The sequence below is a fragment of the Aotus nancymaae genome, unplaced genomic scaffold, assembly GCF_030222135.1.
Source record: "Aotus nancymaae isolate 86718 unplaced genomic scaffold, 86718_ANA_hifiasm-v0.15.2.pri h1tg000077l, whole genome shotgun sequence".
Lineage (NCBI taxonomy): Eukaryota > Metazoa > Chordata > Mammalia > Primates > Aotidae > Aotus > Aotus nancymaae.
In genome coordinates, this window is record NW_026988492.1 from 11862826 (window position 1) to 11879664 (window position 16839).

The 16839-nt window shown below is 39.3% G+C and overlaps 1 protein-coding gene across 3 annotated transcripts in view; it reads right to left on the reverse strand.

Annotated features, from left to right (window-relative positions):
* Window positions 1-16839, reverse strand: part of ARMC3 (armadillo repeat containing 3) — a 98721-nt gene that overhangs the window by 33334 nt on the left and 48548 nt on the right. For all 3 annotated transcript variants that reach the window (XM_064368439.1, XM_012450123.2, XM_064368440.1), the window contains 2 exons: window positions 4874-5123; window positions 925-1061 (listed from right to left, as the gene is read on the reverse strand). In XM_064368439.1, the coding sequence (XP_064224509.1) occupies window positions 925-1061; window positions 4874-5123 (387 nt within the window). The remainder of the gene's footprint in view (window positions 1-924; window positions 1062-4873; window positions 5124-16839) is intronic.

A 16839-nucleotide genomic window follows, 5' to 3' on the forward strand; every position in this document is an offset into this window, starting at 1 on the left:
AAGACCTCAACTTTTTCATCTAACTAGATGCAATATATGCAAAGAATCCAAATGTTTAGAAATTAATAAAGGAAACCTATCTATAGAAACTTAAAACCTGGGGCCAGATGTGGTGGCTCACCCCTGTAATCCCAGCACTTTAGGAGGCTGAGGCGGGCAGATCACTTGAGATCAGGAGTTCGAGACCAGCCTGGCCAACATGGCAAAACTCTGTCTCTATTAAAAATGTAAACGAGTAATCCCAGATACTCGGGAGGCTGAGACAGGAGAATTGCTTGAATCCAAGAGGTAGAGGTTGCAGTGTGAGATCAAGTCTGGGCAACAGAGCAAGACTGTGAAAGAAAGAGAAAAAGAAAGTAAGAAAGAAAGAGAGAAAGAGAGAGAGAGGGAGGGAGGGAAGGAAAGAAGGAAAGGAAGGGAGGGCGGGAAAAACCCTATTTGCTGATGTGCTGAAGTCAACAAACTCATCTGCTTTTGGTCAACAGAACTCATTGGTGAGGGTGGTTAAATGCGGAATTCTGGTGAAAAGGTTTGGATGGGTGGGGAAGAAAATAGAGGTGATAGTCACAGCTCACCCATTTAATTTTAGCCTTGAAAGTTGGGAGAAAAATAAAATTTGTTTGGCAGTAGCAGAAGAAAGTAGAAGAGAAGCATTTCTCAAGATAAAGGGGTTAGAAAAAAAAATCAAAGATTATTTTTTCAAGGGCAGTGGGGGAGCATTCAGATTCAGTGAATGAGGACCCCTCTGCCTCCAGGTGCTTCCTTCTAGCCAAGGCTGGTCCTGGGGACATGCAGAGCTCCTGAGTGTTCTGCGGACTGACAGAGCAGCACAGACTCTGCTTGAAATTCCTTGGGCCTGAAGAGTGTGGCTTTCCATCATCTGCTCTTCATCTGAGCCAGAAACTTGAGATGGCATCCACTCACCCGAGCCTGCATAATTCATTGGCCGTCAGCTCGTCACCAGCACAGACCATCACTGCCCAACTGGCGTGCTTCCTGACTTCATCATTCTTGGAGCGCAGCAGCTCTACCAGGGGCTCCAATCCACCAGAATTTCTTAACTAAAGCAGAAACCAAAATGTCACACATTAAGAGTGTAGAATGTTAAGTATTTGTGCTTTTGAAAAAATCTCATTATTTGATTGCTAAAAGGTTTTAACTATGTAAAAATACTTTAGAATGTGTCTATCTTTAGGTTTATTAAATTCAGAGGGAAAAAATGTATTGCAATCCCTCACATGCAGGAGCCCAGTTTACTGGCCCCAGGAAAGTATCCTAGGGAGGTTATCCTGATTTTACGTGGGATGGGGACTGCGGCAGTCTGTCTTCTCACTGCCCGCACATGGGATGCTGGGTGCTTATTCACTCTGCTCTTGAACACTAACTGTTCCTTTGGCTCTGTAATTGGCAGAATAACGGTCCCCTAAAGATGTCCTCATCCCTGGAAGGGACTCTGCAGAGGTGATTAAGGGTCTTGAGATGGGGAGATGATCCTGGATTAGCCAGGAGGGTTCAGTGTAAGCACAAGGATCTTTATAAGACAGGAACAGAGGTGTGGGAAGCAGAAAAAAGAGACATGATGGAAGCAGAGGTTGGAGTGACACACTTCGAAGATCCAAGAAGGGTCACAAGCCACGCAAAGCAGAGAGCCCCTGGAAGCTGAGAGGGCAAGGACGTAAGACACGTCTTCAGGCTTCTGACCTCCCAATCTGTATGATATTAGATTTGCATGGCTTTAAGCCACTAAGTGGTGGTCATTTGTCACAGCGGCAATAAGAAGTTAACACCATCTCTGAGGCTGGGGCAGGATGAACCGATGCTGGCAAGGACCCCCCAACGTCACCGTGCACGGCCACCAAGTCAGCAGTGCAGCCAGAGCAACACTCAAGCAATTCTCCAGAGAAAGACCCATCTTTGCTATCCGTACAGTGTCTTCTCTTCCTTTCTCCAAGGACTGAAGAGGAGAAGAAAATAATTGCATAGAACTTCATTCATTACATTATTAAAAGACATCACTCACATATAAAATCATTCTGGCCAGGTGCAGTGGCTCACGCCTGTAATCCCAGCACTTTGGGCGGCCGACAGGTGGATCACCTGAGGTCAGGAGTTTGAGACCAGCCTGACCAATATGGAGAAACCCCGTCTCTACTAAAAATACAAAAATTATCTGGGCATGGTGGTGGGTGCCTGTTAATCCCAGCTACTTGGGAGGCTGAGGCAGGAGAGTCACTTGAACCCAGGAGGCAGAAGTTTCAGTGAGCTGAGATCTCATCATTGCACTTTAGCCTGGATGACAGGACAAGACTCCCTCTCAAAAAAAAAAAAAAAAAAAAAAAAAACTTATTCCAATCAGAAAAAAAGAAAGATTGGGCAGAGTTTTTGTCTCATGTCTGAAATGTAATGCTAAATTATCTATGTGTCTGGAGGAAAAAAAGAATATTCTTATTCTACCAGTTTGAATGTTAGTATCCGAAGGCAAGATCCCTGTGGAATGCATTCCACTTTCAGGCACTCTCATCTCAAACACAGGGGCCCTGGTGGGGCTTACATTTTATCACGTATTACTTGGACAGCTTAGAAAATTCACTTAAATCATCCTAACACTTAGCAAGCCAACTTTCTGATCATTTTTGTATCCGGGTATAATATAAGATAGTAATCTAATACCATGTGTCCTTTAGGCAAAGATTTAACTTATTCATTAATTCCTTCATTTATTCATTCATTCATTCATTTAACAACTGTTCATTCAGCATGTATTATGTGCCAGGTACATATTAATGACATGGACACAGGGACAAAAATATCTCAATTCCTTTCCCTAAAGCCTCAAGGAGCTTGTAGTCTTTTACACAGAACCATACCATTCAGAAAAGGAAGACCAGGTGTGCAATGGGAGCATAGAGAAAGATGCACCCCAGTTTGAAAACTAAGGAAAGGCCTCCTGGGGGACAGGAGGGTAGAGCTGAATTTTGTAGGAGAAATAGGAATTTACCAGGTGGGGAAAAGGAATAAAGCAGAAAAATCAAGCAGGTACAGCTCTGAGAGCAGAGCATTCAGATAGAGTAACAGGTAGTGTGGCATTTCTGGAGTGTAGAGTTCCACCTGGACAGTTGGAGCTTACACCCTTAGGTAGGCAGGTGCAGGTCATGGGGGCTCCTGCAGATGGCGCTGAGCAGCACACTGGGGATTTGCAATGATGTGAAGAGGGTTACACGTTAGAAAGATCAGCCTGGAGCCAGTAAGGGGAATAGGAGGGGAGGGTTGAAAAAAGTAAAGGGTCTCCTGCATATTCCAGGAAATAGGTGGGTGCCCCTGCAGGCTGCACGGATGCATAAAGAGGACCCTTGTTTGTCACTGTGCCCATGGTACCCAACAGAGCACCTGGCACACAGCAGGTGTGTCTACCACTACCTGCATGAGTGAGCACAAATGAAGTGAGTCAGTGGGAACAAAAAAGGGAGGCAGAGTGGACATCAAGGAGACAGACGAAAAGGATTAGGCGGTTGTTTGAGCAGACAGCCTAGTGTGAAGCTTGGACTCTGGACTCAGACGAGTTCTCATATCCCTGACTTGCCACTTACCAACTCCGCTTTCAGTATATTTCTTTAAGCCTCATTTTCCTCATCTGTAATATGAGGATTACAAACATACGTATCTCAAGTGAGGCTTAAATGCATGTAAAATGCTTAGCACACATGTAGCACACAGTAGGTGCCCATAAATGCTGGCTTTGTTATTTTTATGGGACAGAGAAGAACAAAGTCCCAGGATGTTCAAATGAGTCCCATGGTGACAAGAAAATGTGAGAAAATTGAGAGAAAAAAAGAGGGTGATTGTTGATTTAAATCCAGCTGTATTTTTATTCTTTTAGGAGGCAGAATCTTTTTGTAGAGATGCGGATCTCCCTAAGTTGCCCAGGCTGGCCTCAAACTCGTGGCCTCAAGCAATCCACCTGCCTTGACTTCCCAAAGTGCTAGGATAACAAGCGTCAGCCATTGCACTTGGCCTAAATGAAGTTTTTCTGAAGATTTAATAGGATCACCATAAGTTACCAAGGACATTTTTATATCATAGATTTTCAGATAAATGCAATTGTATATTTTAAAAATAGGAAATACAAGAGAAACACAAGAGTACACATCATAACCCACATGCATAATTTAAAGAATTCTGGTAAAAAGCACACCTGTTTGTCTACTACCCTGTTAAGAGATGACCATTTCAATGCCACTGAACCCTGTGTGTTCCATCCGATGACATGCCCCCCTTTCTCCCTGCAGAAGCAACCACTTTCTTGAATTTCAGATTCATCATTCCCTCAATTTTCTTTATAGTTTTAACTTATATGTATGCATGCCAAAACAGCATAGTGCGTAGCTTTGCATACTCTTGAATGTTACATAAATGGAATCGTAAGTACGTATTTCTCTACAACTTGTTTTTCGTTGGCATAATGCTGTGAACTCATCTCTGCTGACATGTGAGGCTGTAGCTCATTCATTTTCACTGACATGAGAGTCTATTTTATGTATACAGCACAATGCATTATCCGTTCTCTTAACAATTGAACAATTGGTTTGTTTCCAGTCGTTTAGATACTATAAACAATGCTTCCTGGTACACAGAGGCAACAGATTCTCTTAGGTATATACTTAGAAACAGAATTGCTGGGTTTATAGGGCATGCTCACCTTCTTTGCTAATAAAACAAAACAAGACAAGACAATGCCAATTTGTTTTCCACTGTTGTACCAGTTTTGACGGACTTAAATGATAGGTTTGTTCAATCACTTAAAAACGTTCCAAATGAATCCACCAGCAGGTACTAGCCAGAAGAATGAGAGAATACATGTTATTAAAACTCTCACCTCTGACCGGGCCTCAGCATCACATGCAGTTGAGGCGACAGTGAGAGCAGCTTTGCTCTGCACGACTGTGTTTGCAGAATGCAGCGGGCTGATGATGGCGTGCATGATGCCGTGATTCTGTATGTTCTGGCGCAGGGGCTCCTGCATGGCCATGTTCGTTAATACCATAGCAGCGTTGGCAATGGCTCCGTCTCGTTTACTAGACAGGACGTTTATTAATGGATCAATACCATCAGCTTCAGCAGCAGCGCTGAGTAAATGAAGGAGAAATGAATGTGATTCATCTGAATTCAAAAAATTATCTTTGGAGCATGCAACTAAGCTGATAAAACAAATGAGTACAGAAATACAATTTTAGAAATAAATTAATTTGCCATGCAATGAACCCAGAATTAAGCACTAGTGATTTAAATGGAGTCTGGGAAATTTTGAGCTATGAATGAATTTAAATAATTCTTTTTCTACTTTTACAGCTTTTGGTTATAGAAAAAAATACCATTACTGCTTCTTAGAAACCTCAGAAATAGATGACTACTACTTCTTAGAAAATGGGACAACCATTATTTTTATTTATTTATTTACATTTAAGACCAGGAAATTCTATTTAAAGAAACTCTTATATGATTTTATACAAGAACCATAAAATTATTAGAAAGTTCTCTTGAAGATAAAATATTCCTAGCTATTAAGAAAACAGAGTCTTAAATAGTAGAAATGAGTGAGCATGGAAACTCCTGATTTAAGTTAAAATTCATTAGCATGTCTTCCTCTTTTTCAAATTAGGTTGTTAATTGTAGGCAAAGGTTAACAGGTTTGAAACCAGCAAATCATTCTGCATGTGAATATTGCTTCTACAAATTAAACATCAAAGATCAAAGTCATGATATGGATATAGATAATTTTAGTAATGTAGCCATATTCAGTTATTAAATTTCCTATCTCTAGTATGAAAAGACTACAGTTACTATTAATATATTAACATTTTTTCACAATTAGATAGCCTAAATCTTTTAAGAGCACAAAATAGTCCTTGTTTTAAAATCAGTTTAAAAGCTCATATGTGGTAAAAATAAAAAAGAGTATTTTAACGAATGGGAGATAATTTAGTTATGTTCTTCAATGTTTGGAATCGCTTTAAATAGGAGATGTTCCAAGCAATAAGATAAAGAGAGCATCCTGATTTTAAAGGGAGACCCAAAATGCTGTGTTCAAAATCCATTTAAATCGTCTTAGTAATAGAAGTCATCAAGGCAATAAAAATACTTGAGATGTCAATAATATGAACATCTCTTTTAAGTTTTTGTTTGACACTTTTTTTATTTAGGATTACATGATAATAACCAAAAAATTAAAAAAAAATTAAGGCTATATGATTCAGTCCATCACCCTGAATTGTGATGAATTAAATTTAATTTGGTATCGTCTCTTCAATTTGCTTATTGTGAAGGAGGACTGACAACCTCAAGAAAAGAAGTTATGGCAGTTGTCCATCAGAGAGGAGGCAAATGAAATCCCCATAAAGAGACTGGTAGCTGTGGGTTTAAGGAGGCTGTGACTGTGGCACCAGCTCTGAAAGAAACTAAGCCACAGTGACTGGGCAGGAGCGTAACGAAGAGGGACAGCAGCTCTAGAAAACGAAGGGCTCAGTTGGTGTCGCCCTCCCAGGACCACCTCGCACCCTCACTTATGTAAACCAGTCCATCAAACACACCACATCCCACAAAGGCAAATGCAAAGCCTAGCTTCATTTCTACTCATTCTTCAGTCCTTGTACGTTTAACTCTTCTTTCGGGATCTCCCGTTCATTCTCTAGGACGACGTCCCTTAACATTTGGTTAGATGACATGTAACCAAAATTGACTTATACAAAAATGTCCAAAGGCCCTGCATCCCTCACTGTAATAGCCCGAGGCTCAGCATTTAATTTACTTTCCTAGGGGATACAATAAACATTCTTAAGCTAATTTCACTTTTCATCCTCTTTCCTATCATTAATTGGCATGGTGTTCATTTGGTTTTGTGAAAGAGGGAAACGTTGGAGGTTCTAATATATTACCTTATCAGAAACATCTCATATTTTTACAATGGAAATATTGAATACTTTTTACAACTGCCAGCAAAAAAGTTAAATTACACATTTTCTAATTAATGATATATACTTAACCTCTTCAAAAATCATTTTTTTCCTTATTTTTCAGGTACTTAATGCAATCAGTCCCTTAAACCAAATACCTTGTATTTTTAAATCATTATTAACACTCCTTGGCCAAATACATGATTCCTTTGTTACTTGGTGGTTTTTCCTTGAAAATATTTACTTTTTAAAACATCCTGAAGAGTTAAGAAAGAGCGTACAATCGCAGCGTACTTCAGTGGCATCCAGGGTAGAAGCAGAGGTGTTTTAAGTAAATGCATGCAATAATTTCTCAAAGACCTTGTCTTTTGTGTGTGCCACGGAGATTTTAGAAAACTAAGAGTTAGTAGGGTTCTACATCATCTTTTTCATTTGTCTTAAAAACTAAGAAAACTCTGTTAATAGAGATACAAGAATTTACGCCAGGTATATCTGAACACTCAGCCTTTCTGCTTTCGCTGTGTTTCTTTCTTTCTCCTCTACAAAGGCATATTTTGACTTGGTTCCTTTATATCTCTACCTTCTGCTCTTTTCTTTGCTCTTCACGGAGGCAGTAAAGAGAAATGCATAAAAACCTAGCTGTTTAAAAAAACAAATATTCCAGTACACAGTGGAATATAGCTTTTACTAAATTGGACATAAACGCCAGCACAGAAAGATGAATCGTGCAGGCACAGCTGGCACAAGGTGCATTATATGTACACATCCGCCCATAATTTGCTATGTGCAGCACTAAGTCTAAAAAGAATAACTGAGATTAACTTATCATGGTGGAAAATTAGGCTATTATTCTAACCTTAAAAACTAATTTCATATATAGAAATAGACTGCAGAATTCATACTTTAAAAAACAAAAAAGAATTGACTATTCTGTTTATTTCGAACCTCAGAGATTCTGTTTTATTTTTCCCTGTGCACAAGCCGAAGCCTGTCATATTTTTAAAACACATTTCGGTTTTCCAAATAGTATAGCATTATCCAAATGAATGGGATGGAAGTCAAACTGCTTTGTTTTAAAATCCAGAATTATAGGGCCATATGTCATCACAATAATTTGAAAATATTTTCTGATATTTACTATCATTAGTCTCCATCCAGTTGGAGTTTAATCAAGTAAGAGTTTAAAATGTAAATTGGGAAAAAAACAAACTAAAAAACAAATATGGGGATGTATAAAAACATCTGTTGATATCATTTGATATATGTAAACAGAGGTGAAGCTTGACATGTCATGTGCCGTCAATCTATTAGCAAATCCTGACTATTTCCTCCTCCACATTTCGCCAATCGCTCCCTTCTCTCCATCCTCCCACGGAATCCAATCCAGCATCCTCTCTTGTGGGTTGATATTAATAATCTCCTAAAAGGTCTCTCCTTACCCACTCCATCTTTCCTCCATCTTACAGCTAAAGTGATCTTTTATAATTATAATCATATCGCTCCCCTCCTTAAAATTTTCAAAATTTCCCATTGCTTAGGATAAAGTTCCCAATTTTTTCTTTTTCTTTTTTGTTATATTTTTAATTTTTTTTTTTTTCTAGAAATGGCGTCTTGCTATGTTGCCCAGGGTAGTCCCGAACTCATGGCCTCAGGCAATCCTGCCACCTCGGCCTCCCAAAGTGCTGGAATTCCAGGAGTGAGCTGCCATGACTGGCCTAGTCCCAAATTTCTGACATGGCCTCTGAGGCCTTGCACAAGTGGCCCCTGATTCTCATGCCAGCCCTATCCCTCCTCCCCCGCCTGCCTCTTCCTGTAGCTCCGTGCTCTAGACCTCTCTGGCAACCTTCAATATTCCAGGCTTTTTCCCACATCAGGGTTCCCCTATGCTGTTCCCACTTCCTGACATCCTCCTCCTGCCGGGACAATGCCCAGCCCTCTTTCATAGCTCAGCACAAATATCTTTTCCTCAAGGAGGCACTTCTGGATCCCCAAACTAGATTTCTTTTTAACATGAGCTCAGAGCATTTGTGTGCTAAATATACACATTTCTTTTTGTTTAAAAATATGATGTTCTGGCACAAAGGTTTACATCAGAGAAAAGTAACAATTTTAAAATGTTATTTCACAGCACTCATGAATGGAATTCAAAAAGCACTTATAGAAAGCACACTAAGAACGTCACTGAGGAAAAATTCAAACACACAAATAGTGTCTATGGCTCACTAAAAATATTATGCAATTTCATGTCCGTGTCTTTGCACTTGTGGTCCCTTTACCCCAAACACTCTTCCCTATCCCTCTGGCACTTGTGGCTGGAGAACTCTACCTCATTCTTCACTATCTGCTTACTTGTCCCTTCCTCTGCAAAGTCGTCTGTGACCATCACAGCCCTCCTTGTTAATCACTCCCTCCTCTGTGCTACGTCTGTACCTGGTACATACTTCTTAGAGGTAATATTTGAGTCTTATGTATATTTCCGGTGCTGAGACAACTGATATATTTTAATTGACTCGAATCAACTCAAGGTGAGTGAGCAGAAATGCGCTGCAGGTATTGAGGAGGAGGGAGGGGGAATGTGCTTAGCTCAGCTTTAAGTTTGCAAGAAGGGACAGGATCCAACAACACTGGGATTTCCAGTTTTATCACTTACAGCTGCTCCTGAAATCGGTTCATTTCCTCCCCACCCTCTTGCTTCTCCAATTATACAGTGAGGTAATTTTTAGATGATATTCAAGAAATAAAATTTTGCACTTTAGACAACTTCTTGGGAATAAATTCATCTCTTTTAGCAAGGGATGTCTCTATTTTGCCTTTGCAGACATTGTTGACTCTGTTTATTTGAGTGTGCACCAGATGACACCATTTGGTACCTTTCAGAGTTGAATCCTTGCTGCGATTTGAGGTTCACATTCAACCCATCTGCAAAGTCTGGTAACACGAATCAAGGGTGACCTTGGGCAGAACAGAAATCTGTTTAACAGAGCCCACATACAGGGTAATATGTGGAACCCGATGGAACAGATGGTGATATTGGCAATAAGAACCTTGTTTGTTAACAGTGATTACAACCATTCCCACCAGCATGACTTTTCATATGTCTCCGTGAGTTTTGTCACACCAAGGAAGACATAGTGGCGGCAGACACGCTGCAAGTGGTCAGGGGCGGTGCGTACACAGCAGCGACTCGGGCTGGCATTTTAAGCCTTGCCGGCTGCGGGAAGTCTGGACAGGTGGAACACTGGCCGTTATGATAAGCAGGTCTCCTGGTTATCACAGCCAGATTTGGAATGCTATAAACAGAATTCCTGACTCTTGTTCCAGCCAGTTTCTCAACAAAGGTAATGATCCAAGAAGTGGAGTGTGTTTGCTAAATCGGTCAATTTCTGAGTCCAAAACAAGGATCGTCCCACTGCAGCCCCACAGCTGTAGGACGCTGGGATTTGTGCCCCCAAACTCTGGCTGAACTCCAGGACTGACAAACTAGCCAAGAGATTGTTCTCCTTTTAAAGAAATAGTATTTAAAGAAGTTTTTCACCATTAAGGGAGAGAAACACAATCAATTGTCGGCAAATGCTTAAAATGAAGCGTTTTAAAGTAATATAATTAAAGTCTAGCCATGGGAAAAAAGATGTTTGCATCTATAGCAAAATCAGAAAAATGCCAAAAAATGCTAAGAAATACGTGAAACCAAATGGATTGCATCATATTGATGCACCTTAGCAGGTTTCATTTTGAGACTTTCAGAATTTCCTTTGATGTTGCCGCCATGGTGACATGATGCTTTCTCAAAGAGAACAGCATGACTGTAAAGAGAATAGTGAGCGCTAACCCAGCACTTCTGCAAAAAGCATGCATGTTTTGCTACCGATTTTGAGGCAGTCAATCAAAGTCTGGGGAAATCATATGTAATTTTCTTCCAAGTGACACGGAGTCTTTATTGACCTAGCTGTTCAATCACAATACTTCACTTCCATACATGCTACCTTCTGTTTCAAAGGCTAGAATGCCCTACTCATAATTAACTACCCGCCAGCTGCAAAGAACAGCTCTCTTTTGCATGGGTGACTTGTATTCTAATAAAATAGGAATGATGGTCAAGGAGTTAGGATATTCATAATAAATGACTTTTGCAGCTAGCAAATGTTTCTGTTTAGTTTGGAAATCAGTCTATTTTTATATCTGTCAATGACAAGGGATACAAGTCCAAAGTAATTAGAGATACCATGTTGCTGATTTTCTTAACCAAATAAGGACACCGAATGCTCTAGTGTGACAGTAAACAAAAAAAGTCTCTGCACGTGCCAGGAACGGTTTCTTCTCAGCAGTTCAGATGTCAGTTCTTCAGAGGACCCTTCCTTGACAAGCCCAGTATCATTCTCTAGGCCCCTTTCCTAACCCCAGGGCCATGGCCCTCTCTCCACACTGTGCTGTTTAAAGTTTACGTATACTGTTATCTGTTCTGCAATTACCTTTCTAAAATTATTCGGGTACTACTGGTCTCCCTGACTGGAATGTAGGCCGGATGCATTCCTTTCCTGTGGTACCCCTAGAGCCTGGCACAGTGCCCAGCAGGCAAAGAATGCCCAGATAATGGTAGAATCATTACCAAAAAAAAATAATAATAATCCCTACACTCAAGGTGGTAAGTTCCCTACCATTGGGAATGAAATGATAACAGCTATAAAGACAGATCACATCTGGCCCCTAGTGAAAGCTGGATTCCACACTCCTCATGATACTGGTTAGGGGGTAATCACTTATCATGCACAAAATAGAGTAGATCATGTAGGTTCATTTTTACTTGTTTGTTTCATAGTCAAAAAAGACAGGATGCAGGGAGACTAAAACTTGCTCAAAAGCAAGTTAATCAGGAAAAAATATGGATTTCTGACTTTTAATTCATTACTTTTTACATTTTTCAACCTTTAGAGCTTTAAAAAGTACATTATTTTCAGGAAAACAAAATAAAACAACAGAATGTACTTGCTTTAGGACATCATTCCTTAGGGAATGGAAACTAAGAAAGAGGAGGCGGCAGAGGCAGAAGAGAGGAGGAGAGGGGGGCCTGGGGGAAGGAACCCGGGAGAAGGGCGGAGGGAGGGTGGGAAGCAAAGAGAAAGGGAAAGGAAGGCAGGAAAGATGTCTCCAAAGGTGCCTGCAGGAGTGAGTACAAGGAGTGCTGACCATTCAGTCTGGAGGAATTCAAAGAGATCATGAATTTCGGCACAGGAGAAGTTTCTGGTGAGGAATGTGGAGAAGTTCTGGGTCCTGGAGGCACTGATGAGGAGAGAATGAAAGAAAAGTTGCCAGGGTGGAGAGTATGAGCTTCAGTGCCTACTGGCTCCTTGGGGACCTATAGAACAGACCACCTCTGTGACCGTGAGTAAGCACCGGGCCTCAGTTTCCTCATCTGCAAAATGGGCATGACAGTAATATTCCTTTCCCCATAGGACTGCTCTGGGATTTCATGATATATTCCACTCAAGAACTTAGCTCAATACCTGGCCCGTAACTGCCAGCTTTCAACAACAACATCATTTTTTTCAGATCATGGAAACATACGATCATATTGCAAAACGTGTGTGTGCATGAAAATGTCATTTTTAGAGAATTTTTAGTTAAACAGCCAAATCTCCTACACCTGCAGGGCTAGAGCTGGGGCAGTTTCCTCAGGAATCCTACTCAAGCCTTTCCACTCAAGTGTAATCAATGAGCCGTAAGGACCATTTCCAGAGTGAAGAAAAATCAAGAGAAATTATTAACGTAAAAAGTCAAGCGTTGGTAAAAATAAACATATATAGGTCTAAGCATGCTTCAAATTGAAAGAGAGGGGGAAGATCACACAATATAAAGATTTTCTCTGAAAATCAGTAATGTTGTAAATTAAATCTGAAAGAGAGTACTAGCAACTTTAAAATGAGGTTATGCAAATATCAGTCTCTGTACTGTGGGTAATAAAAGTAGCATGGATAATGTTCTAATTGAACATTTTATGGGATTCACTTAGCCTCACAAAATTGGTGGCTAATCAAATCCGAACTGTTGGTCAAGGTCAGGTGGGCATCCACTGACACGAAATGGGGATGTGGAATCCACTTGTTCTGTTGCAGAATTCAGCTTTTCCTTCTATGTTTTCCAAATTCACTACGATTTTTTCCGATTCAGCATAACCAATGTTTAGAACAAGATCCCAACAGGCAGGGAGGAATCTAGGCTCTAAGGGGCAGAAATGAAAAGCATCCACTCAGTAAACCTGGACGGAAATAATGCAAGAATAATTCTCAGGTTTACCATGAAGACTTTCCCCATTTGTTTTATCTATTAATTCCAGAGGCCTTTTAAGGTATTAATTAACATGTTAAATACGTTCTTCCAGAGAACGTATTTCCTTAATACAAAATAATACGTTTATCCTTAATACAAAACAAAACCTCCTAAAAATTTATGAAATTAGCTCAAGTTATCCTCCAAAATACTCATATTGCGAGTATTCTAATTCAAAGGATGTAGAATTTTACAACAAAGTGATATAAGTAAGAATTTAAAACAAAATCATCTATTGTACAAAATCAAGAGCAAAAATCAACTCTAGAGAAACCATAATAGCAATAAATCTATTACTTTATGCTGTTCAAGAGTATTACATTTATCCTGTCTGGTTATATAGCACAGAAGATGTCCAGCTACCAGTACAATGAATGCCTCAAAACGTTTGTAAATTGCTATACCTTAACAGGGGACAAAGTCAAACAAAAGCATCTGTCGAACACACGTTTAGCAGTAGAATATTATCTCTAAAATCACCATGTTGGGATAATTTTCAGATAGGAATCTTTTAAGAATGTTTTAAAAATCTCATCTTAGGTACACTGGAGAGTGTTTCAAATTAAATTAATGTTCGTTTCATTAAACTACAGAGCAATCCTTCCATTACTTTTTTGCCCCTCCCCCAACATCCTCCTAAACTGCCACTAGGGGTCAGTATGAAGACGTGGTTCCTTGCATTGTTAGAAGGGAAAATGGAACTCTGAAAATGAAAAGCCCTATGCAACAAAGACAATAGCTGTACAACCTTAGCAATACTAAGTGCAACCTATACATCAAGCCTACAACACAAACTTGTATTTTTCATGAGACTACATTTTGATTTTGTAAATCACTGTGGATTATCTCTATGGCCAGTGCTTCTTCAGTAAAAAGTATTCTAAATGACAGGATTACTTATATAAGTGGGTCTGTGAGTACTGGCCAAGAAGTGTGCTCTAAGAACAGGGTGTTAACATTGATTTTTCAAAGGGTGATGGAACACATGTCTAGCCATTTCATCTCTTCCTGCACAGGGATGGAGAAGGAAAAGTGAAACTCGTGGTTCGTATTTTGCCAACTTTAAGAGGAGTTTTTTTTCCCCCTTCAAAATGATCATCATCATTCACTGCACTCAGCCTTCATTCCACCATGAAATACAGCCAATTCCACCATGAAATATAGCCAATTCTAAGGAATAACCATTAGCATAAAATCAGTAGAATAAAAGAAATGGTAACAATAAATACACAAATACATTCTCTTCCCACCAACTTTACTGAATGGGATAGAATGGGATGTTTTAAAAGGCTTGAAAAGTGCTTTCTATTTTTGCTGGAGAAATTTAACATTCCAGGAAATCACTTAAGATCATGCCCCTCCTTGACAATACTGAAATGATTGATAAGAACTTTGGTCACTGTGCAGTACTGATTTTTCTTGAAGCACTAGATGGAGTACTGACTTGGCTTGAACACTAAGTGAAGTTCTGTATGTGGCGCACGTTTTAAAGTTTTCTCTATGAATTACATGGCATTCTTGGGCATGATCCTCCATAAATAATTCTAATAAGTATTAAAATTAGTCAATGCTTTATTTCTATATTAGCAAAGAGAATGTTTAATATTGATAATGCAAAATGACGAGTCAGCCACATATAACGAGGACATTCTAAGGTTTACCCAAAGTGCTCAAATGCACATCCATATAATTTGGAGGCATTCTAGCTGTTCTTGGAGTCCCTTTGGGGTGTACTGCTTATGTATTTCATGATTCCCCTGTGCGGTGCTGACCATAGAGAACACAATGGCAAGACAGTTTCTGGGGAAGAGCTTTCTGTCTCTGGTATTGTAGAAGTTGGCGATGGACCAGTAATCAATCAATTAATTTTTTTAGTCACCGCTATATGTGCTATCATTTAGAACTTTCTTGGGTCACTGCAGTCATGGAAAGTCAAAAGAAGTACAAAAAATAAAAAATAACAAAAAATGGAGATAAAAGGATCTCTAAGATTTGGGGAAATCACTCAGTTCTTCATGGACATAACATGCAATAATTATGAAGAGTCAGTGTTAGTATGATCTATGTGTAAACTAGGGACTCATGATCATGCATTTGCTATAACAAAACTACAGTTCTCACTTCTCTGTAGGTATTAAAATAATTGTAGTTATTACTGTTTATATTTTTATTTTATTCATTGCATTTTATTTCCTAAGATAATTGCATCTTTTGAAAACTATCTAGCCGAGATTTATACTAATCTTTATTAATTCTGAACATTTATTCTAATCTTTTCATGGTTTACCAGTGGCCAAATGTGGTTAGCATTGGCTAAGGTAAGTGAAAATCACTGAACCCTCTTTCTTCTTGGAAAAACTTAAACTCGAATTCTGATCAGATCCAATAGATGGCAGTGATGTTATAAATTAATAGTTTTAAATATTCTTTTAATATGTAGGGTCTGCTCCTCAGAAGAATAATTCCCTCAGTACTTGCATAAATAATATGGAACTTTGATATAATTAATTGGATAAAGGCGTTCGGGATAAATACGACATGAAATTTAGCTGAAAATAATATTTCCTCTGTCAAAAATTAACAGTTTTCTCATTCCAAAAAGTATAACAAATTGAGAATTGTCAAAGAGATCAGCAGTACACCAGTAAAGGATATGTGTCCAATCAACTAAATGGATTCCATTTTTCTATAAAGGTTATTATCGCTTCTTGGTTTCCATTTTCATCCGTTCTTTCCTATGGGCATTGTTTAGCCTGGTCACCTTTTATCTATTCACTTTAAAATCGTTTTACTTTGCTTTATCCTTCTTTCACCACTAATAAGTGGATCTGGCTGTCCTCTTTCACTATGCCTTTATAAAAACAGTTATTTTTATTCTTATTTATTGCCTTTTCATATTCTTACCCACTTTAAGTAATCTTTATTCCACAGATAATATAGAATTAGAAGTGTCAGTAGAAGGTTCTTACAGGGAAATCTCCACTACTGCTTCTGTTTCCCAAGTTATACGAAACAAACCAGGAAAACAACGCTGATTATTGCTTTCTGTTTTAAGTAACAGGCATTGACTGATTGTTTGACGACAGATTTTGTTTGTCAAATAGACTTTGTTTTCCTCACTGTCAGTTTACATTTGATTGCTTTTCTTTTTTCTTTTTCCTTTTTTTCTTTTTTTGAGATGGAGTCTCACTCTGTTGCCCAGGCTGGAGTGCAGTGGCGCAGTCTCAGCTCACTGCAACCTCTGCCTCCAGGGTTCAAGCGATTCTCATGCATCAGCCTCCTGAGAAGCTGGGATTACAGGTATGCACCACCATGCCTGGCTAATTTTTTTGTATTTTTAGTAGAGGCAGAGTTTCGCCATGTTGGCCAGGCTGGTCTCGAACTCCTGACCTCAAGTAATCCACCCACTCAGCCTCCCAAAGTGCTGGGATTATAGATGTAAGCCATCTTGCCCGGACATTTTTGTGTTTTATTTTTGATGTAAGCCTATTTTCTTCTGAATGCCTAATATGGGATGAACACTATTCTAGATGCTTGGGATGCTTCAGTGAATTAGATAGAGAAGGCT